The sequence below is a fragment of the Zingiber officinale genome, chromosome 5A (genome assembly GCF_018446385.1).
Source record: "Zingiber officinale cultivar Zhangliang chromosome 5A, Zo_v1.1, whole genome shotgun sequence".
Taxonomy (NCBI): Eukaryota; Viridiplantae; Streptophyta; class Magnoliopsida; order Zingiberales; family Zingiberaceae; genus Zingiber; species Zingiber officinale.
The window spans coordinates 93,284,819-93,309,257 of record NC_055994.1 but is presented as its reverse complement, the minus strand read 5'-3'; the positions used below and the strand labels follow the sequence as shown (position 1 = coordinate 93,309,257).

The following is a 24,439-nucleotide window of genomic DNA, read 5'->3' as shown; positions in this document are numbered from 1 at the left end:
TTTCAGAAATTTTCTTTTTTTTTAAAAAAATAATATTTATAATCTACGATGAATTTCAAAATTTTCGCAGAATCTGTGATGAATTTTGAAATTCGTCATAGAATCTCCGATAAATTTTGAAATTCATCGTAGATTTGCGACGAATTTTAAAATTCATCACAAATTTGAGATTTTTTTTATGTATAAATTTAAATTTTCTATGATCGGTTGAGGTACCTAGAGAGCTCGAAATGTGATGAAACCAGTTCTGATGGGTTTCTATAAATCCACTGATTTTATACATGTCCTCAACCACTTATTTCACCCCACTGGTCATTTTTTTTACCTCGAACATGTCCAAAAATGTTATTCACCTTCATAAAATAAATAATACCAATATATTAGGTTAAATTGATATTTGAGAGCATCTATATGGTCATGGAATTTATAGAAACTCATAGAAACTTGTTTTATCCCATTCCGAGTTCTATAAGTACTTCAACTGATTTCAGAATTTTTTTTTAAAAAAAATAATATTTACAATTTACGACGAATTTTGAAATTCATCACATAAATTTAAAATTCATTCTAAAATCTGCGACAAATTTCAAAATTCATTGCTGATTTAAAATTTATATATATATACATATTTGGAATTCCTGATGCTATTACACTACAAAAAAAAACGGGAATTTAGGGATGAATTTTCTAAAAAAATTGTGACAAAAATATATTCGTCGCAAATTAGTCGTTGCTAAATTTTGCAACGAAAAAAAAATATTCACCCCAAATTTTGCGACGAAGTATAATTTTCGTCACAAAATTTGTTGCAAATATACACTGCAAAGTGTCTTCAAATTTGGGACGAAATTAGATTTTCATCCCAAATTAAGGACGAATTTTGGTTCATCCAAAAATGGGAGTTTAGCCGCATTCTCAAGGTTTATCCCGAATTCGGGATGAACCAAAATTCATCCCAAGGTTCATCTTAAATTAGGAACGAATCCAAAATTCGTTCCTAATTTTTTGAAATTCAAGGTCTCAAATTTTGGGACGAAACGAACCCGTCCCTAATTTGGGGCGAACCCTAGTTCGTCCCAAATGTTGTCCCAAAATATAATAAACCAGATCATTTTTATTTTCTTTATACTATTTTACATATCAAATACATTCAAATTTAAAATATATTAACCAAACTCCAACACATCATATTTATACACATCCAAACAAACAAAATTACACATCCCATATCTTACATTCAAATATGTCAATTCAACATCATATTTACACATGAAAACAAGAACTAATTTGGTTCAACAACTCATAATCCAAATAACAGATACAACAAAACATCTAAAGCATAAAACAAAATACTAATCGTCATACTTCGAGAGCTTCATGCACCTTCTTCCATTCTTCGTTCTCCTTTTCCTGCATCAAATTACAAATGAATAATAACTAACATTTATAACTCTAGAATCTGAGTTACCAAAAAATTAATAAATCAATTGCATGAATATTTGAATTCATCATGCATTATGATGGCAATGGCTATGTAGCAAACTTTTACAATTATGTACGAAGATTAATCAATCCATATAAATTTACAATCACAAATAAACAAATGGTAATTGATAAGTAGATACATAAGAATATGAAAACACATACATTATCAGAAACAAAATGCTAACAAATATACTAATGTATAAAAACTCTTAAATAGACGTCATTATTTCAAAAATAATGTTTAAAAGGATCCAAGGCTAGCTATATGATCTGCCCATTAGACTATGAAGTGTAATCCTCCCCCGTTAATTATTAGAACTCCATATGTTTGCAGCACAAAGAGTGTACCTTCAACTAGCATTATTATATTAACAAAACTCGGATAGGCAGAATGGATCAACATCACCTCTATAATCAAAGAAGAAACTAAATTTGGTTTGGCTAGACAATTAATAAGAAAACAAATAAACAAAAGTGGTTGCCACATCAGAACAAAAGCTTCGCGATGGATCAACTTAGTTTCAATTCTTTGCAATTTGGCAGATTGCAAAAGGATATAATAGAATGACGAAGAAACTATGAAACTCACAATCATATCCTGGGGACAATGCTAGAATACATTTTCTTATGAGTGAGTAAAGAAAATTGGTAAAATAAGTGAGACTAATAGAAACAATATATTCACCATTCTATCCATGCCATAAGAAAGCCTAAGGTTTTTATCAGCTTCATCATTAATAGTCAACAAAAAGCATTAGCATACATATGCATCAAACGAAATAGAATCACAAAATCAGAAATATTCCAAATTATCATAGAGCATGAATATTATGTTAGATTTCAACCATGAATACCATTCAAATTCTTTGTATTTCAGAGGTGAATTCTTTGTAGTTTAGAAGATGAACGGAACTGAACCAATGGATGATAGTAAAGAGGAATAGTTATAGCTTATAAGGTAATAAATTTGGAATTTATAGATCATGTAATAAAAAATACATGTATTTATGACATAATACAAGTATTGAAACGTATATAACTAAATTTGCATAGATTAATAATAGACAAATCAAAAATATAAAACATGACATAAAATGCAAAGTATCAAGGTAAAATAAAAATTTAAAAGGAACTATAACAATAAATGCAAAAAAATCTAATATAAAACTTACTATAAATTAACTAAGATTCACCACCATCGTCATCATCATGATCACCATTGTCACCGTCACCGGAAGGATTCTGACTTGGAGCAGAAATTAACTTAAAATGTCGCAAAATCAATTCTTGATTTAGGCGGATTTGTCTCATTTCTTCATCTCTTTCATTTAAAATCTCATTCAACTGTGAAACCTCTGCAGTCAAGTGGCTCATCTGCTGGGTCTATGAGGAAGAAGAAAGACGGCCAACTCTATGGGTTCTGCTCAAAGAACCCATTCCAAATATCTTTCCTCCTTTTTTTTTTGACTCTTCACTCGCCTGTAGTCATAAATTTAAATCAGTACCAATAGATGGCTCAGGCCCCTCCATATCTGCACTAGCAAAACCTGAACATCTCTGTGTTATCTCTAGTTCATCATATTTCTCCTGTATTGTAATAAAAAATAAATTATAATTATAATACCATTAACTTATTATAGTGGGTACATTAATAATATAATCTAAGGTATAAATTTAGCTCAAAAATTTATTCAAACCTTGATTGCTCTATAGCTCTATCCCCGCTCCAAGTCTTATCTTTTTTCTGAAAGGTGCGGGTAAAAATTTCTATAAATGTAGGCTCCTTTCCTAGTTCTTTGGACAAAAAAAAGATAAATAAAGATAATTAAATAATGTCCAATAGATTAAGAAAATAATGGAAGTGTTAAAAAATTACCAATCTGCGTTTATGCTCATCAATATTGATAGATCCTCCCATATATGTAGCAGACATATCTCTAGAATTAAAAGATTGATTTGTTTTATTGTGGTGACTTCTTGTTTTAAACTCCTCAGTTTCCCGATAATTGGTAATCCTTATCCAGTTTTCCTCAGTAATAAATGGTGATTTTTTTCCCCTTTGACTTCGCATGATTGAGTACATGACGAATGTGATCACCACATTTTTTTCATGAAAATCCTTCTTATTTCCATCTCATCACTCATGTCCCAAGTGAATGATCACTGTAATAGAAAAAATAATAATTATTTATATATTTACTTTCATTTAAGATATAAAACAAATGAGATATACCTTTAATTCACTCCACCATAACTCTCTAATCGGTGCTGGAGTGCTAGTATAACTCATGGAGTCCCTTCTCTAATGGTTATTCACGATTCTATTAATCTCGTGAATAACATAGACAGAATTATTGAACCTATTATAATTTACAAAAAAACATGTTAAATAATTATAGAAGTTGAAAAAATAAAATATTTTAATTTTACTTACGAATCTCCACAAGGGGCTATATGTAAAATACCGGGAAAAAATGGCAAATAATGATAAGGAAATTTTTCGGAATTTCTGGGAATTTTTCTGGAATTTTTCGGAGCTCGTATGGACGAGTTACAGGGATAAAAACAGGGCCCGGGAAAGCCTGTTTAGGCTACCCTATTTTAGCGAGGAAAAATTAAATTTTCTTTTCTATTTTATTTTTTCTTTTCTTCTTTTCCTCTCCCATGCCATAACTGTTCCCCCTCTTTTCTTTTTCCCTCACTCTGCGCTGATCACTTCTCCTCTCCTCTGCCCGACGCCGACGACGCCGGGGAACAGAGAGCCGGCCAACTCCATCTCGCCTGCGCTCGCACACTGTCGATCCGTGCCCTAGCACCGCTGTCGTCACCACAGCCGACGCGGCCGAGACCCCCTTCTCTTCCTCCTCGCCGAGCGACGGCGTCGATCGCCAGCCACTCCTGCGCCGGCACCCTTCCTCTCTTTCTCTGCGTGCCGACACTGACCCAACGCCGGCCACCGTCTCTAGCTAGGCACCGTCGACCCCACAGTAGACCACCTATTCCTGGGTTTCCCTGCGGGATGGTGCCCTAGTCATCGTCATCTGTACTGCCGGTGAGTGGTTGTATTGAGCAGATTTTCTTCCTCACTGTGACTAGTTTCTCTTGTGTGTTCTGGTCAGGATGAGCTCCAACATCGGCTTCACGGTCACATACTCATCATCCATTTACCTTTGTTTTGGTTGTGAGCTTGATCTTGCTTCTACTGCCCAATTGATTTTCAGATTTACAAGGAGCAATTCCATCATATTACTGATGAGGTAAATGCATCAAATCATTGCTCCTTTGTTGGTTTGGTTTTGTTTCAAGGTTGCCTCTTTGATTTTTATGTTAGACTATTCTGTTTGGATTAGGAATTCAATTGGGCATATGGAATGTGAAGATTTTATATCGGTATTGGGGATATTGATTCAAGGTAAGCTATGTGTGGAGTTTTGGTTGTATTTCTATGAGTATTTGGAGGATATGCATTTATATCGGATTATGTTGGAGATATTGTAACCTGCAGTTGCTTGATTAGTTGTGGATTTAGGTAAGTTACGATGGATTCATGTTTAACTTAACCTAATGTGATTATGGAAGACTTAATCTATTGTAGTTGTGATGAATTAAGTACAGTTGATTTATGTTGGATTAGATTTAATCCTTAGATTTATTAGAGATGATCATATTGCTAATCGTAAGTTGATCAGCGAAAGGAAATGATTGTGTTGATTGAGGATTATTGATTAAGGAGATTAATTCAAGTTCATCATTAATTAGGATTAATTAATGATGGATCGATTAGGGTTTTTCCTAATTAAGTTGGGTTGGATTTAGCTAGTTGTTGTTTATAAAATTAGCTAAATTGTATATCACGTTATCTACAGGACTTTGATTCAAGACGGTGTCTCGACGAGGGATCTATTTCAGATTGGACCTTTCTATTGGAGGCGGGTACCTCTTGACTTATCTTTTATGATATTGTCAATTGGATATGTATAGTATTTTATAGCTACAAGCAATGATCATGTTTGCCTTTGGTATGTCACGGTTTGATACCCATAGCATGTTCTGTTTGTCGCTTGTTATGTATCCATGTTTATACCTCGTGAATATTGCCATGAGTACCTTAGTTCCTAGAGTAAGTGACATACCATGCTTTACTGAGTTTAGGACTAGATTTTGGATTTTTTTATTATCTGGCATGTGTACTTATATTTTTATATCATATCTGATCTGTGTACCTAGACTCTTTTACTTTGATCCATGTTGGTACATATTTTACGGAGGTGGAGATGTTCAGGACCTAGGTTGTTATACCATAGAGGACCTGTATACCCTAAATCTGTGGATTTGACTTACTTGTACTAGGGTACACATTTTTATATATATTTGGATTGGTTCAGGATGTTGTCATGCTTAGTGTCATTCACCATTCGCATGATTGCATGCTACGTGATAGGCTGCTCCATTATTGTAGAGCATATCATATCGCCAGTTTCATCACTGTTCGGTGCTCCGTTGGTCCGCTCATGGGTAGCGTGATGCAGCGTGGTAGCATTGCTCTGTTGGTCCGTGGGTAGTGTGACGTGGTAGCACGTCGAGGATCCCTCCTCGTAATGGTGTACCGAGAGATGAGAGCATTCGCTCCCCATTTATGATTTGGGGTAGGAGTATGTGTGTACTCCCATCCACTGGTCACTCATCAGGAGAAGTGCACGGTTGTCACAACCCTACCCACTCGATCTCACCATCATGTGTGAGATGATGTCAGAGTGCACGGTCACCATATGCATTTATTGCATTTATTTGCTTGTGTTTATCACTTATATCGCGTTTGGTGGATGCATTTGTTTGACATAGATATTGTATCTGGTTTGTGACCCTTTGTTACGGATAAGAATTCTCGGTGAGTACAACTTCCTCGATTACCTTTCGGTTTTATTTCCTATATATGATTAGGAAGCTGTATTCCATGTTTATTCTTGTTAGATATATTGGTATTCGCTGAGTTATTGAACTCACCCCCGTGTACACTATTTTTTTCAGGTACCAGGTTGTTTATGATGTCGCTTGGAGTATCCTGTCTGCTGGTCCCCACATCACCTCAGAAGATCTATCGGTTTCATTTATGTTTTGTTTGTTTTATGTGTCAGTGTGTCTAGTTTGTGCTCCGATTTTGTTCTGGAGTGTTGAAGTTGTTATGTGATATTTTGTATTGGTTGTTGGCTGTGTAAGCCTAGCCGGCTAGCAGTTTTGTGTTTGGTCTGTATTTGATTTGGTTGTGTTTTTATTGTATCAGCCGAGTAGGCTGTATTATATACTGCGTGGTTGTGTGTATATTCCAGCCGCCTGTGGCTGATATATATTATGTCTGTAGAAATGCTTCAAATTGTCACTCGTACAGGGGAGGTGCTGCCGAAATTTCTTCGGACAGGGACTTCCCCGGGGTGTGACACTATAGACTCTCGAGTGTCGGACCTCTCAGCAATTTAATGTCGGGAAGGAATGAAAGAGGCTACCGGGGACTGAAACCAAAAAACTTACTATATTTCTTAAGAAAAAAGTGAATCCACGAACCCCCGAGAAGACGATAAGATGTAACTTGTAATTATCTAAAAAAAATAAAGAGTATTAACAGATAAGATATATAACTTTAAAAATGAATAATTTTGTATATAATTGAGACAAATAAACTAATTGAGCTATGAGTTTTGAGAATTGCAAATTGAAAATAAATTTATTCTTAATAAAACAGTATAATATATGAAAATAAAATATAAAAACTTACTCATTATAAAAACTCAAAGTCTTTGCATTTTTGGGCCAGGGTATGCTACCTCTATAATTACATCCAATAAACCATAAAAATCATTTTTTGCATCTCCATCACTGGATGACTTAACACAAACTCCACTATTCATCGTACTCTTTCCCATTACATATTCATGAATATGAAAATTATATCCATTTATGAAATACACTGGTCATGTGCGTACCATTGCTTTCGGACCCCATGCTAGATGGATAAGAAATTCTTGCTCAATATGAATTTGATTATCATGAACCTAAATTCAAATTTGACAATTATTACAAACATTCATATTTGGAATTCAAATTTAAATTGACTACTTACAAATGATTTGAACTATGGTGCAAATTCTTCTTCGCATCTCCATCACTGGATGACTTAACACAAACTCCACTATTCATCATACTCTTTCCCATTACATATTCATGAATATGAAAATTATATCCATTTATGAAATACATTGGCCATGTGCGTACCATTGCTTTCGGACCCCATGCTAGATGGATAAGAAATTCTTGTTCAATCTGAGTTTGATTATCATGAACCTAAATTCAAATTTGACAATTATTACAAACATTCATATTTGGAATTCAAATTTAAATTGACTACTTACAAATGATTTGAACCATGGTGCAAATTCTTCTTCGCATAAACGATCAAACTCTTGTGGTGATAAGCCAGAATATAAGTTTTCAAAAATCCTATGATAAAAAGGTTAAATTATAACACTAAAAGTTACGACATAAGAAATATAAAAAATTTAAAAAATATATACTAACTCATAATATGACGATACTTCTGAACAATTTAGTAAAATATATGTATGTGCTGTTTGCCATTCTTGACCAGTTAAGTATCTCTCCTTACATGTTCCACTTGGTCAACCAAGGTAGTTTAAAAATTGAGAATGAGTTTATATTGGGATCAATTGGACCTTTATCATTTCTTCCTGGTCTCTGTCGTTTGCTTTGAACATGAGGCTCAAAATCATATGAAACAAAAGTTGTTACCTCCTCCACAATATATGCATCAACATGTGCCTTCTTTTTGATTTTTTTTCAAATAATATAAGAATTTGATTGCAATAAAACAAATTTTATTAGATTAATTATATAATAAAATGAGTATATTTTTATGCATTCAATTTGTCAAAATATAGCAGATGAAAATTTTACCTTTCAAATGGATACATCCATCGAAAATGGACAGGTCCTCCAACTTTAGCCTTGTATGACAAGTGAACCAAAAGATGTTCCATGGAATCAAAAAATGAGGATAGAAATATCCTTTCCAAATTACACAAAATAATTGGAATGTCTCTCTCTAACGTCTCCATGTGTGCGTGTCTCAAAACAATTGAGCAAATATCGTGTAGAAAAATACTTAACTCTGTAATTGTACCCCATACAAAATTTGGTAATAGTTCCTTAAAAGCAATAGGAATAAGCCTTTGCATAAATATATGACTGTCATGACTTTTCATACCAATCAATTTATATTCTGTCATATCGACACATCTTCCAAGATTAGAAGCGAAACCATCTCGAAATTTTAAAAATTTCAACCATTCACAAACAACACGTCTCTGATCTTTATTCAATGTATAAACTGCTTTTGGCTTTGATCCCCTACTATTTTCATCGACATCAAGAGTGGGTCTTTTACAAATCAATCGCATATCTTTTCTAGCATTGAGATTGTCTTTGGTTTTTCCATTGATATCCATCACTGTATTTATCATATTATCAAAAATATTCTTCTCAATATACATTACATCGAGATTATGATGTATTAAATGACTATACCAATATGGCAAATCCCAAAAAATACTCCATTTTGTCCATTTATGAGTACTTCTATAATCATATGTTGTACCATGTGGGTCTTCAATAATAGATGAAAAGTGTAGCACTCTGTACCAAATATCTTGACCTGTCAATCTTAATGGAGGAGGTGTTCTTTCAATTCTATTCCTTGTGAATTCATCTTTATTCCTTCTGAACTTATGATTTAGTGGTAAAAATTGTCTATGACAATCAAAATAACTTGACTTCTTCCCATGTTTCAATCTGATTGATTTTGATCTCTCTATACATATTGGACATCCTAAGATCCCAGCAGTACTCCAACCTGATAGCATATCATAAGCTGGAAAGTCATTTATGGTCCAAAGAAGAGCAGCTTTCATTATAAACATCTAATTAGTATACACATCGTATGTAGGAGAGCCTTCATCTCATAATTGTTTCAATTCTGCAATCAAAGGTTGCAAATAAACATCTATTAACTTCTTCGGATTTTACGGCCCAGATAAAACCAATGTTAAAAACATATAAGGTATTTTCATGCACATCCCAGGTGGAAAATTATACGGAGTTAAAATAACTGGCCAACATGAATAATCTTTCCCTGATTTGTCAAATGGAGTAAATCCATCAGCACAAAGACTTAATCTAATATTTCGAGTCTCCTTTGCAAATTCCGAATATGTTCTATCAAAATTTTCCACGCCTCTGCATCTGATGGATGACACATTGGTCCATCTTCTGTTTGATGATTTGCATGCCACGTCATATGTTCAGCAGTTGTCTTTGATGCATAAAGTCTTTGTAACCTAGGAATTAAAGGCAAATAAAACAACTGACTGTATAATTTACGTCGTTGACTTCTTCTAATGATCTTGTACCTATCTTGATTACAGAATTTACAAACATAGGCATAAGCATACTAGCTAACATAAACGTACATACTATGGATGAACAGAAGCAACATAGGCATAAGCATACGTGCATGACATAAACGTATATACTAAGGATGGGCATAATCATAAGCATCATCGTGTACATAAGCTAAGTATGAAGATAAACATAATCACATAGAGTTAGTGAGCTCCCGGGCTAAGGGCACCGATCACACTCAACTACATAGTTTGGTGAGCTCCCGGGCTAAGGACACCGGTCACACTCCACCTCATGGAATTTTGGTAAGCTCCTGGGCTAAGGACATCGGTCACACTCTACCACATAAGATTGGCGAGCTCCCGGGCTAAGGACATCGGTCACACTCGGCCACATAGATTTGGTGAGCTCCCGAGCTAAGAACGTCGGTCACACTCTACCACATAGATTTGGCGAGCTCCCGGGCTAAGGACATCGGTCACACTCTACCACATAAGATTGGCGAGCTTCCGGACTAAGGATATCGATCACACTCGACCACATAGATTTGGTGAGCTCCCGAGCTAAGGACACCGATCACACTCGACCACATAGACACCGGTCACACTCTACCACATAAGATTTAGTGAGCTCCCGGGCTAAGGACACCGGTCACACTCAACCACATTCATTATATAAATATAGACATAAACATAAACATAAACATGATCTCTATATAGACATGAATGTAAGTATGCATATAAACATAAACATGAACTAAACATAAGCATGAGCGTACTTGCATGACATCAACATAGATACTAAATTATCATGGAGTTCATAACATGCATAATCATAATTTTCGAATGCCCTTAAGGCTCAATTTGAAATTTATAAACTAGTATGCCAGGGATTTTAAAAAGGAAATTATGGTATTTATTTCCTAAAGTCTTCTCATAGTATTTGATCCATAACAAGTACGTTAATGTATTATCCAGATTATTTTAATATGTTACTTCAAACAATCTGAAATCATTTCATACCTCTTAATGGGGTTTAAAGGAAACCCAATCATGATCATATAAATGACAGAACACAAAATAGAGATATCTCCACATAGAACATGCAAGCTGTAGCTTTCCTTTGATATTTCTTAACAAGAGGAAGTCAGGTTATATAATTCCTACCAAACCATAGGGGTACATCTACAGTATTTGCATGCAAATAATCTTCTAGTTACTTTAATCGAATTATTAATCCCAATAAATCCATCCACTAATGGGTAACCTAATTATTTATTAAATGGTTTAATACTCAGTTAAACCTTTTAGTTAGCCAAACTAACTAATTAATCAATCAAGCTTATAATTCAACATATCTTTAATACTTGTCATTCAATCTTTTTAATCATGATTACTACTTCAATCAATCCGTTAACTATGTCTCAAACTCTAAACCACCTCAAAACCTTATTAATTAACTAACTTTAATTAATTAATACCTATCAGCCTAGAATTAACCTGACTAATTAAACCTTGTAGTACCCTATCAACAAGAAGCTGGTGGATCATAATGGCCCCCACGGGCGGGATCAGCCGGTTATGACATGGATTCTTGCAGCATGAGTCAAGAGGTCGAGGGTCTGCGGCAGCAAATGCGATAACATCAATATCTGTCCGTGCTAAACACCTGAGACCACCATGTCATAGCTGGGCCCGTATTCACCGTGATTTACTCCCTCTCATACTTGTGGGGCCGGGTTGAGGGGGCCGCTGGGTTGGCGGTTTCCAACCTTTTGCAGCATAATGGGCATTAAGAAGTGCTTAGCTCCTATATTTCCATGCATAAACATCATTATACAAATTGAATAATGCTAAAACAATATAAAACGTGTATATAGGTTTCAACAATTATTTACAAGTGTTGTTTTAGGCATGCATCGATACTGCTTAATGGAAATCAAAAAAAGAAAGTTACTGCATTATACCTTTGCATGAACATGGGACGAATAATAACATCTATCATATCATCACTTGCTCAAATAATTTTGGTTAATAAAGTTTTCTAACGTCTAAGGTAAACACATGGTAAATCATGAAGCGAAGGATAGAGCAGTCTCAATATGAATAACTACTCTAAGACAGTAATTAAACTCGAACCCTATAAAATCTGAATTCCAAAAAAAACTATAAAACTAACTAGAGCGTTAAACAAGGTTAGGAACATGCACAACCTTCCTAAAGCAAGAATATGATAGGCAACCATTGCAATTTAGTGAAGGAACTACCCTCCTCAAAAGATCTGAAATACTCCATCTACACAAACCTTTAAAACTTAAGAAGAGAACTTAAACTAGCGCATCATACATCAACCAATGGTACCCGAAGTTCACCAACCATAGAAACTAACTAAAACATTACAAGTTAAGGAACATGCCTTTAAGTATTTAGCTCCTAAATCCTTATCTTCCGTTAAAGCTCTAGCACCGTGGAGAAACAAAAAGGAGGTAGGAAACCATCTTAGGGCCAGTGGCAACATCTAAGGTGAGACTTTTGAGGGTAAGGTTAAATAGAAGTGAGAGCTTAGGACCTTGTCTTCCGTCTTAATTATATGCTAAGTCATTAATTGCATTAATTTTATACATATTTATATCCATATACTAATTTCAGATTTACACATATATATATCACATATATATGGTTCATCAAGTCCATAAACACCACTGGAGCATTTGTAAGCCCAAATGACATTACCAAAAACTCATAATGACCGTATCTGGTACGGAAAGCTGTCTTCTGAATATCTGAGTCTCTGACTCTCAGCTGATGATATCCGGATCGCAGATCAATCTTAGAATACACTGATGTACCTCTGAACTGATCAAACAAATTCTCGATTCGTGGTAAAGGATATTAATTTCTGACGGTCACTGCATTCAGCTGTCTGTAATCAATACATAATCTCATGGTGCCGTCCTTTTTCTTGACAAATAATACCGGAGAACCCCATGGAGAAACACTAGGGCGAATAAATCCCCTATCCAAAAGCTCCTGGAGTTGAACCTTCAGCTCGTTCAACTCTTTTGATGTCATACGATATGGAGCTTTCGATGTCGGTGCGGTCCCCGGAATCAGCTCAATAGCGAACTCCACTTGCCTTCTGGGAGGCAAACCTGGCAGCTCCTCTGGAAATACATCTGGGTACTCCTGGACTACAGGAACGTCGGAGAGCTGCGAACTACTGCTGTCCTCAGTACTGATCAAAGATAACAGAAAACCCTGACAGCCATATGACAGCAGCTTCTGAGCCTGAATCACCGAAATGATCGATATGCTGTCATCTCTGATGCCAGTGAAATCCCACGAGGGTTGGTTCGAAGGCTGGAAGGTGACCACCCTCGTCAGGCAATCAATGGTAGCATGATATACTGATAGTCAATCCATGCCAAGAATGATATTAAACTCGACCATCTCCAATACTAGAAGATCTACCGTAAGTATCATGTTGCCAAAGTCTAACGGACAACCTCTGACCTCCTGGGAGACGTCTAAAGTATCACCGGGCGGTAGGGAGACGGTCAATCGCTGCAGTCTAGAAGTAGGTAATCTACCAATCTCCCGCATAAAGATACGGAATATAAAAGAATGCGAGCTACCAGTATCAATCAATATATCAGCGGAAAATGCATAAATGGAAATCATACCACGGAAAACGGATCTGTCGGCTCGCTGCGCATCCTCTCTGGTAATCGCATGTATATGACCAGTCTCTGGCGAAGGAGAAGGAGGTAACGCTCGAAGCTCGCCACGAGGCGGCCGGATAATGTGCGAGAAGACCGAGGACGGTGGATCGATACTGTAACCGGGCCGAATCGAATCTGCATCGCCTAAAGGCCGAGGGTCATCGATATGCCCTTCGTCGGATAATAAAGTCCCAAACAACTCGGGGTGCTACTAGCACTGAGTACTCGCCCAAGCATGACAAATGCCGCTGCTGCAGGTGAAACACTCCACTGCTGGTCATGCGAAGGTTGGGCTCTTCGCCTCCTCGATAAGTTCCGGATTGACCGGTGTCCTCCATGATCGGACCCTCCGAAGTCATATGCCGAGTCTTCGCGGACAATCTCGGCTTTGATGCCCGGCGGTTTGCAATGAAGCAACCGACGCCCAGAGCGTGTGGTGATATGATCTCGACCCACTCAAACAATAATGTCGGCGGGTTGTTCGGTTCTGGAGAGATCGAGCGTCTGAAGAAGCGCCACGATTTCGAGGTTTACGTGATACCCCGGATGTACCAGATCCGTGACCGACCACGCTTGCTCTGTGGTGTAGCTTAAGGTCCTTGGATCGCGCTAGATGTCGACCCATTTTTTCTTTTACATCGAAAACACTCTGCTACGACTCAATCAATAGGGCTCTGCCTAAAGTCTCCGGATAGGAAGTGGTACCAATACCGACAAGTCTTACTTGCAAATGTCCATCCAACCCTCAATGAGGCTGCTGCGAATCATGCGTCCTCAACAACAAGCTCGGACAAAATCGGCCAATCAGCCGAACTCGATTATACTCACCACTATCCGGTTGTTCTATCGCGGACTCGGAAATCCTGCGAGCCATCGATAAGCTCGTGGAAAGAAATGGCTCAAAAGCTTCGAATCGCCCAAGTGATGTTACGCCACCGAGATGATGGAGCGGGTAAGCCACCGTGTCGGCGTCCGTAAGTGGAAGCGATCGATTCGCTTTCTCCCACTCGGAACAAGCCATATAGAAGAAGATCTGCTCCATAGTCTCAATCCAAGACAAGGCCACACTTGGATCTCGGTCTCCTCGGAAGAGTGTGAATCGACTCTTCATCGACTCTGCCAACACTGGAATCCTGGCTCGTGCCGCGATAAAGTCAGTGAAGTGTATCGGAACGGCTGTCGGAACTGGCGGAACCACTGGAGCTGATGCCACAGGTGGTACCGCTGAATAAACTGGAGTAGGAGCTCCCGGTGCTGCTGTATAAACTGGAGCATAAGCCGTCGGTGGTACTGCCGGGTGAACATAAGTGGCCGCGGCTGGATGTACGGTAGGCAATGGTACCGGATGTGGAGCAGTCGATATCCCTAATGCAGGTGGTGTTGGGTACACCATATGTACTAGGAGCACAGGTGCCGCTGGTGTCAGGTACACTGTAAGCTCAGGTGGTGGTGGTGCCGAGTACGCCATAGGCTGGGCTGGAGCTGATGTAGGGTATGTCAATGGTACCCCTGGTGGTACCAAAAATACAGTAGGAGTGGATACTGTCGATGCAGCTGAGGTAGGTACCTTTAAGGGACCCATCGGGGTCTGAGAGTCCGACGCGCCCGCAGTATGCTGAGTCTATCCTTGACTGACAGGCTCAGCCTCAGTAGGCATCTCTGGTCGTCCAGCACCACGTCTCGTAGTAATACGTGTAGATCTCCTCATATCTGTTAAATTATATTACAGATATTACTACAAGTATCAATAATTACCAAAATAACATCATACCTAATTGCTGTCTGGAGATGTTCCGTCGCTGTCCAGTCCCCAAATTGACTTCGGAATTTCGTACAAGAAAACCACCGGAAATCCATATGAATCCAAAACGAAAGTCCAAAACATAATGGAAAAATCCGTGCAACCAAAATAACTACCCAGTTTGACTCGCAAACTTGGACTAGCACAATATATTCAGAATACTAAAAGCAGGTATCACATCCTGCTCTGATACCAATAAATTGGTATCAGATAAATCTCGAAAATCCAACACACGGAAACCCAACAAGTATCGCCAAACTTTGACGCACTGATACCATATAAAATGGTATCAGGTTATCCCAAATATCCAAAATACAAAAACAACGATTGTAAAACTTAAGCTCTGATACCACTAAATTGTCACGCCCCAGAGGAGTCCCTGTCCGAAAAAATTTCAACAACATCTCTACTGTACGACAGACAATCTGAAACTTTCTATATATCCATATACCTCAACCACATGCGGCTGAAATAATAACAGTGATAAAACAATCACCACGCAGTTAATATCAATTTTAGCCTCTGGCTGATATAACCACGCAGTTTAATAGTAAACAAATAGAATAGTAATAAGATGACTCGAAAACAACCCTACTCAACTACACTCGTAAAACACAAATCCGATAAACTCATCTCTTCTGCCGTCCAGGCAGGCATGGAGTAAAACATATCCAAATCATACCAAAATCCATCAACGATAAGAATCCATATAAGATCCATAAGTAAAACATTACAAGACCAAAACATAGTCTGATAGAGAAAACTAAAATAACAACTCGTGATCAGCAGAGGACTAGCACTACGTGCAATGGGGACTAGCGATTGGAACTGCTCCGGACAACCTCAACATGAAAATATCAACGAAGGAGGGTGTGAGTCCAACACTCAACAGGTACAACTGATATGCATAATAAAATAAATAACAGACAACACTAATCATGCGTACAGTCTCCTGAACACGAGAAGAAGAAATACAACTTAAACAAAAACAAGAGAAAACTGTACTAACCAAGACCAATGTATAAAGGTAACAGGGTCGTCAAACCGAGGGTGTCATAATCCTGTATGCATGTCAATCATATGCATCCATATAAATGCAACAAACACAAGTAATAAATGCATCATGCGTATGATGCCAATGACATGGTCACCCCTGATGCCAGTCAACCACCTCACACACAATGGTGAGTCCGAGTGGGTAGGGCTGTGACAACCGTGCACTCTGACATCACTGCCCTTGATGGTGAGGATGAGATCTTGAGTACACACATACCCCTACCCGAAATAATAAATGGGGAGAGCAAAGCTCTCATCTCCAGACACGATGACGGGAGGAGTCTCACGGCCACCACCGAGTCACACTACTCATGAGTAGACCAACGGAGCAAACAAAGCAAACTGTCTGCCGCACAACGTTGCTACACTAAACCAATGGAGCCAAACAGAGCGAAACTATCTGCCGGCTACCAAGACCAGCGGAGCCAAACAAAGAAATGCCACACACATGTCGATATACCACTAACCCATGAGTGATGGTGTGTACAGATACATGTAACTGGCGATGTGCTCAACAATAATGGAGCAGACAATCGCACAGCATGCAATCATGCAAGATGATGCATGACACTAAACATGACAATATCATGAATAGCATAGCAAGATCCATACATAAATATAAAATGTGTACCACAAGACAATATATCAAATGAAAGGTACACAAACAGATAGGGTATCAAATAAACCCTAGGTCCTGAACATAATGTATCATATGGTTGGATCACTACCTAAAGCATGTATGATCAGGTAAATAATAACATGCAGTGCATAATAAGTAAACAAGCAAACATGTAATATATCATGTAGTGACCAAATGAAACAAATGGATAGCACAATTATTGATATATGTTAAACACATTATTATGCATATCAAAAGACATAAGTCAAAGTACCCGCCTCCAATAAGAAATGGTCCAATCCGATAAATCGAGATACTCGTCTCGCGTCAAACTCCTGTGTTAAATCGCACAATTTAGCTAATTTAATTATAAACAAATAGCTAAACTAATTTCTAATACATACATCTGATCAAGCTATACATGATCGTCTAACTACAAAACATATCAGGTCCCTACCCCCTTACCTCGGTTCGCAGTCGTGCTTTGCACCGGAGTCCAAAGTTTACTGCTAGAATATTTCACAGCAAAGCCTTCCTCTCCCTCACATCCCCTGAATGCTGATGCACATCACACAACAACCTGCTGCAATCCTTCCCTACGATTCAGTTCAAGGTGAAGTCACGATAGAGATTACAAATACATCAACAATAACCTAATCTTACCTTAACAGCGACCTAGGACATAGAGGAAAGGCTCGGCAAAACCTGGTGGCCGACAACAGTGAGGTGCAGAAATGCGACGACGGCAGTAACCTAAACTAGGGCACGACACAGTAAGGGAAGAGGTGGTGCTTTGCCGGGGTGCTCTGCCGTGCGGAGGAAGCCGAAACAAAAGGGTGTCACGGGCTGAGGTTAGGGCAAAGAGACGGCGTCGCTGTGGTGGCTTCGTGCGGGAAGAAGGCTCAGCTTGGACACGAGGTGGTCGGCGATGGCGTTGGGCTGGCTAAGGCACGGAGGAAACTCGGCCAAGGAGTCTCAGTAGCGGCACAGAGGAAGTCGGAGAGAGCTCGACGACATCGACTGCGCTGGCGGCTCAGAGAAGGAGACGGGGCCGAGTAGAAGATGAAAAGGAGAAGAGAAGGAAATGAGTACTCGGCCACGGCTTATACGCGAGGGAGGAGAAAACCGCCGCCGGTTAGGGCAAGGAGCGACATCGGGAGGAAAGGCTCGGGTCGACGACAGAAGAAGTAGAAAAGAAGAGAAAAAGAAAATAAAAAAAAAAAGAAAAAAGAAATGATTTAAAGTAAATAAACATTTCCTCGTTAAGATGGGGTAGCCTAAACAGGCCTTTTCGGGACCCACTTTTATCCCCGTAATCTCGTTCGTACGAGCTCCGAAAAATTCCCGAAAAATTTCCAAAAATTCTGAAAATTTCCCTTATTAATATTCATCTATTTTCGGTATTTTACAGTTCCCATAAGTTCTCCCAAACTTAGGAAAGAAAATTCAAAACTTCTAAGACATGTTATGTTCAATAGTTCGACTACGAGAATTAAGGTCCTAATTTTTTTTTTTTATATAAATTCAGAGATTAGTTGCTATAATTTCATTTGAAACTAAGGAAAAAAAATCAATATTAGGGGAGAAAATATTAGATTGGGCATAAAGTTAACTATAATATTTTGACATCCATACTAACAATTAATTAAGTCTAAGTAGTTTTAATCAATGTTATCCATACTATCAAATCTCTAACTTGACATTTCAACAAATTTTTCTTTTCTTCATGCACATAAAATATAAAGCATTTAAACTTACAAACGTGAGGCTTAACTTCGTGAGCTTCTCAGAACTGACAGTAGGCACAACGCTTCCAAGAACTTTTGCTCTGATACCAATTGTAACGACCCAAGTTTTTTTTAATATAACATACAACCATCTCTGTATACATCAATTCTTTCCATTGGAAGACCTAATTCTTTAATAAGTTTTTTCATAGTGTAAAAATCATTGGGCAATATATTTTCTCACGGCAATGCCTCTTCAATAGTTTGAACAAACTTATTAAAACAATATTCCGACACATTACACTCAGCCTTAACATTCAACAGTCTTGCGGTGAGAGATAATTTTGTGTGAGTGTTACAACCAACCCATAATGGTTCATCATCAGTACTCAATACTTCTTGGAATTTAGTATATGTTTCATTAACACCTGGTACTTCTACCTCCTCCAAAGGTGATGTATAAGTAGTAAACATTTGTTCAACTGGTGAAAGATAACTAGAACTTGTACCATGCATGTCGGGATTGAAATTCTGACCTGCTGCATCAAGAACCATCCTCTGATATGGATTTAATTGATCATAATAACTCTGCTCACCACTAACTGGGGCTTATATGTTTCGTGCATAATCATCATCAGATATGAACGGTTCATCAAGAGATGTCCAATTATAGTACTTCGAAGTAAATCCAAATCTACAAAGTTGTTCTTCAACTTTATTGCAGAGTAAAAATTTGCCATTGTGACACTTTTTACAAGGACATCTTATCTTATTGCCATTCATATAATCAACTTGACGAGATGCAAAATTCAAAAATTGTCTCAAGCCAGTGATAAACTCATCAGTTAAATCGCGACGATCAGGCAAGTTCTTGTTATACATCCAACTTCTTTCATTCTGCATTTTGTCTATTTCCAATAAACTATTTTACTAATGATAATATACTAATGATGAATATGTACTTAGTGTACATACAAATGAAATAATATATAACAAAGAAAACAATAATATCAGATAATAAAATAGGCACATTAATTTCATCCTGACACTAATGCTATCATGATTAAAATAACATATCTAGATACATATACCTAACAACGGAGAACAAAGATGAGCGTCTCTCCAAGTCACGTCAAATACAAATTAACCTGCATAAACAATAATACGAAGTTTACAATCATATATTAGAGTACACAAGCAAATATACTATTGGACACCCACAAACATTACTACACTATGGGTCGGCAGCAGCCGTAGGGGCCAACAACGAACGCTGGGGCCGACAATAGCAATCGGCCCGTGACTGCCAATAACCAGCTAGGGCCACGACTGCTAACAGCCATGTGAAGGTCCAGATCCAACGACGCGCGGCTGCCAGCGGCCAGTAAGGTCCAGTTCCGGCAACGCGCAGCTACCAGCGGCCAGTACAGTCTGGATCTAGCGGTCTGTGGCTGCCAACGGCTAGGAAGGGCCGGATCCGACGGCCGGAGGATACCAGCGGCTAGCAAGGGCCTGATCCAGCGGCTCCCAGTGGCTGCCAGCGCCGAGCAAGGCCCGGATCCGGCGGCTTGCGGCTGGCGAGCAAGGGTAGCCTCGATAGGAGGAACCGCAGCTGCCGTACAAGGTCAGCCGCACGACAAGGCGAGACGGCTGCCGTGCACGGGCAGTCGCACGACAAGGCGCGGCTGCAGCCGTGAGAGGGGAGATGCGAGGATACACGTCGGAGATGAGAGAGGAAAAACACCTAAAGCTTACCTGCCAGAGATCGTGGATTCGTGACCGAAAATCAACATCCACACTCAACGCGCGTGAAAAAGAAGGAAGATTTCAGGGCTATTCGCGTGAAAAGAAGGAAGAGGAAAGAAATCAGGGTTGTTCCGATGTTATTAGGGCAAATTTGGGGACAATTAAAATCCGTCCCCAAGTTCGTCCCTAATCTGGGACGACCTACAAAATTCGTCCCAGATCTAGGACAAACTTTTGAGTTCGTCCCAAATTTTGATTTTTTTTTAAATTACAGAATAAAGCGATAAAAATACGGATGCATGACTTAAATATCTCAGAATGACACGAAACTAGTTCTTATGCGTTCGTATCGATCTCCTGATCGCAATGATGGCCCCAAACATTTTTTTCACTCAATATTTTGAGGTTCATAAATTTTTTTATCAACAATTAAAATTTTCATTTCCGAAAATTTTAAAACCTCAAAATATTAGCTAAAAAATTATTTCGTGTCATCATTATGATTAGAATATCGATACGAATGCATAGAAATTTGTTCTGCGCCATTCCGAACTCTATAGGTCTCATTTTTATTTTTTGAAAGAATTTTTAAAGATTTAAACTTTGGGACGAACTCCCAAGTTCGTCCCAGATCTGGGACGAACTGTGGAGTTCGCCCCAAATCTGGTTTTCCTTCCACTTGGATAAATCTATGTTTGCGACAAAAATATTTTTTTGTTGCAAACCTCGTAAAATTTCCAACGAATTTCATATTTCGTCCCAAATTTGCAATAAAATTTGCGACGAAATATTGTTTGTTTCTATTTTCCGACAATTATTTTTTCCTTGCTATTTTTGTTGCTAATTAGCGACGATTTATCCATTCGTTGCTAAATTTGTGGTAAATTTGCGACTAAAAATTTTTGTTGCAAATTTTCATCCCTAAATAAATGGTTTTTTGTAGTGTTAAGAAAAAAAGGATTTTTTGCGACGAATACTAAATTCATCACAAAAAAATGTCACAAATTTAGGATTTGCCGTAATTTTTGCAACGAATTTGTTAATTCGTCGCTAATTTTCAATAAAATTTGCGACGAATATTAATTTATCGCTAATTGCCAACGAAATTATTTTTGTCATAGATGTTGTTAATCTGCAACAAGTTAGGTTTTTGTCGCAAAAGTTATCGCAAATTTGCGCCGAATAATTTTTGTCGCTAAATTAAGTGAAAATAGATTCAACAAGGAGGCCGGACAAAATAGAATAGTTGATGAATTTCAAGGTACTGCATAAACAAATTAGAGAGAAAATAAAGTTGCATGTCAATGAAGATTTTGATATTAAAAACACATATAACATAAAATATATTTTACTTACCTATCTTTCCAATACCTCCCATGCCAAAAGCAAAAGCACCAGAATGTTTTTTTTCCTTCTTCCTGTAGTTCCATGGATAAACCAAATCATACTGGACTTATCCTCATTTCTTCGGCCAAGCTGGAACATCTCACTCCACAAGAAAGTTTGCTACCTGCAAAAATCAATCATTCTGTGCTTCAACTCCGGTTTCCAACAGCAGTGTCGCAGATCGCCACTGACGAGTCAAGGAGAAAGAGCGTCAAGGAGAAAGAGACAGAAAGAAGAGTAGCGACCGTTTCTTTTGGATCGTCGCTCAGGGGAAGCACGAGGCTTAGACTCCAGTAGCAAAGGATATTAAAAACACCACTCCCGCTGCCGTTTTCTGGGCGATCAATCCAGTTGAGGGACGGAGGAAAGGATGCGATCGGAATGGGAACAAGATAGGGTTTGGAGAGCGATGGAGGGCCTGGTGGCGTTGTGAAATGGTGAAGGTAGGGATTGATAGCAAATTGCAAGTTGACGGATATCGGATTTAACAACAAACAGAAGGTAGGCGACGACGAAGGCGCAAGGACGGCAGCAAGGAGCGTGAGCGGCGGCGGGAGTTTGAGGGTGAGAAAAGGTGGGATTTCGGAAGATCAGTGTTAGGGTTGGACATATATAAAAGAGGAAGAGAAGCAGTTCATTGGAGAGAGCAAAAGGTTTGCCCGTGACCTTCTACTTTTACGAAAAAGTTCAACAAATTTCAAAAATTATAACACGTTATATAATTAACACTTCTTTTTTTAGCTCCAAAAACAGAATCACACGAAGCCGTTCATCTTCAACGGGTGTGATTCCATCCGTGGAGCTACAAAGATAAAGCACGGATAAGAAGATAGAATCACAGTTGACCTAATTTCATTTGTGCATTTCCGTTGAGGAGGGACAGCTTCCGTGTTATGTTATCTTTAGCTTTAAAAAACTCTTAATTATTGGAGTTATTATGATGCGTATTAAATATTTAGGTTTGTGAACTGATTAATTTTATAAAAAAAATTTATCCATTATTAGCATAAATTGATAGTCTATCCATGACCGTCTGCTTTAAAATCCCTTGTAATAGATTATAGTTAAGTTTCAGTTTACGTTTGGAGGTCTAATCTTATATGACAAAAAGTGATTTGCTCGTCCTTAGTGTCACCATCAACTCGTCTATAATTCAACACGGAGGTAAATCACGGATGACTACTAGCCATTAACACAAGTGGCCAAGACATAGGGAAGATCATGCTCGGACACATCGAGTTTCGATCCCAAGATCTCATATGACAACACCCTATATTTTAACCACCGCACCATCCGAGGAGATACGTTTAGAGGTCTAACCTTAGCACCATAACTACAAGTGTCATTTTTGTGTACTTTGAATCTTATTAATTTGATGGCGCTTAAAGCAGAAGCTGTAATTGGTCAGAATAGAATAGAGATGATTTTTTTCCTCAATTTTATTGAGATTTCAACTCTTATCTTACGATAGTAACACTCTAATTTATTAAGAATATTTATCAGATTGTTAATTTATGTATATGCACTGGTAATAAAGGTCAGAATAGAATAGAGATGATTTTTTTCCTCAATTTTATTGAGATTTCAACTCTTATCTTACGATAGTAACACTCTAATTTATTAAGAATATTTATCAGATTGTTAATTTATGTATATGCACTGGTAATAATCTCTTGCCAATTTTTGTACCATGCTACTTTAGTTTCACAGAATATTGATCTCTCATTTTCATTCAGGTAGCACCATTTATTAACTACTATGCACAACTGGATGATCACCTCTCTCAAGTTGGTAAGTTGGTGTGGACTGGATTCCAATATTAACAGATGGGACGAACCCTTGGTGCTGGGTTATTGATAACCCAGCACTAATGTGGCAAAAGACGATTTGCTCGTCTTCAGCGCCCCCGTCAACCCGTCCCTAGGCCAATACGGAAGAGGTAAATTACGAATGACTATTAGCCATTAGTGCAAATGACTAAGACACGGGGGAGGTTATGCTCGGTCACGCCAAGTTTCGACCCCAAAACCTCATGTGACAACTCCCCATGTCTTAACCATCGCACCGCCCCGAGAGGACAATAATCCAGCACTAATGCATCAACATATTTTTGTTATCAATAACCTAAATCAGTACCAATGCATCAGTTTTTAATGGGATTATCCTTAAAGGACTACTGCGCATCCAATCCACCACGGACAAGAATTTCATTTTTGTTCAAAGATGATCACAAATATAAAAAACCTTCAAACAAAAGCTTTAAACTGTGTTTAAGATTACTTTAATTTGTCCAAGTGTCTGCAGATTGATACTCAAGATTTTCAGTGATGAAAATATTCGCTACGATCTTCTTTCTAATGAAAAACATTTTGAGGGTCCTCACCCCGGACCTCTCACCTTTTCCTCGCTTCTACCTGGCTCGAATCCCT

The 24,439-nt window shown here is 38.1% G+C and overlaps 1 protein-coding gene across 18 annotated transcripts; it reads right to left on the bottom strand.

Annotated features, from left to right (window-relative positions):
* Positions 1–1,145: 1,145 nt before the first annotated feature.
* LOC121981008 lies at positions 1,146–22,632 on the bottom strand. Of its 18 annotated transcripts, none has more exons than XR_006111706.1 (7): positions 22,256–22,626; positions 21,981–22,134; positions 3,719–3,845; positions 3,362–3,648; positions 3,183–3,279; positions 2,658–3,072; positions 1,146–1,410 (listed from the first exon to the last, which is right to left on the bottom strand). XR_006111706.1 is itself a non-coding variant. In XM_042533316.1 (5 exons), the coding sequence occupies exons 2-5, from the start codon at positions 22,052–22,054 to the stop codon at positions 2,869–2,871; spliced, it is 327 nt and encodes a 108-aa protein (XP_042389250.1). In that variant the 5' UTR covers positions 22,055–22,134; positions 22,256–22,628; the 3' UTR covers positions 2,657–2,868. The 18 variants fall into 18 exon arrangements, 1 of the variants encoding a protein (XP_042389250.1); XR_006111707.1 differs by lacking the exons at positions 3,362–3,648; positions 3,719–3,845 and adding exons at positions 7,753–7,821; positions 7,890–7,977 and having other exon boundaries at positions 22,256–22,625; XR_006111705.1 differs by having other exon boundaries at positions 3,362–3,845; positions 22,256–22,627.
* Between the last annotated feature and the right edge of the window lie 1,807 nt (positions 22,633–24,439).

Coding starts and splice junctions, on each gene's coding strand:
- LOC121981008 (XM_042533316.1), bottom strand. CDS start 22,054: ATGGAACTACAGGAAGAAGGAAAAAAAACATTCTGGTGCTTTTGCTTT. Junction 7,978..21,980: donor GGGAGGTATTGGAAAGATAG/GTAAGTAAAATA, acceptor TTTTTATCATAG/GATTTTTGAAAACTTATATT. Junction 2,965..7,752: donor CATGGGGTCCGAAAGCAATG/GTACGCACATGG, acceptor TTATGACTACAG/GCGAGTGAAGAGTCAAAAAA.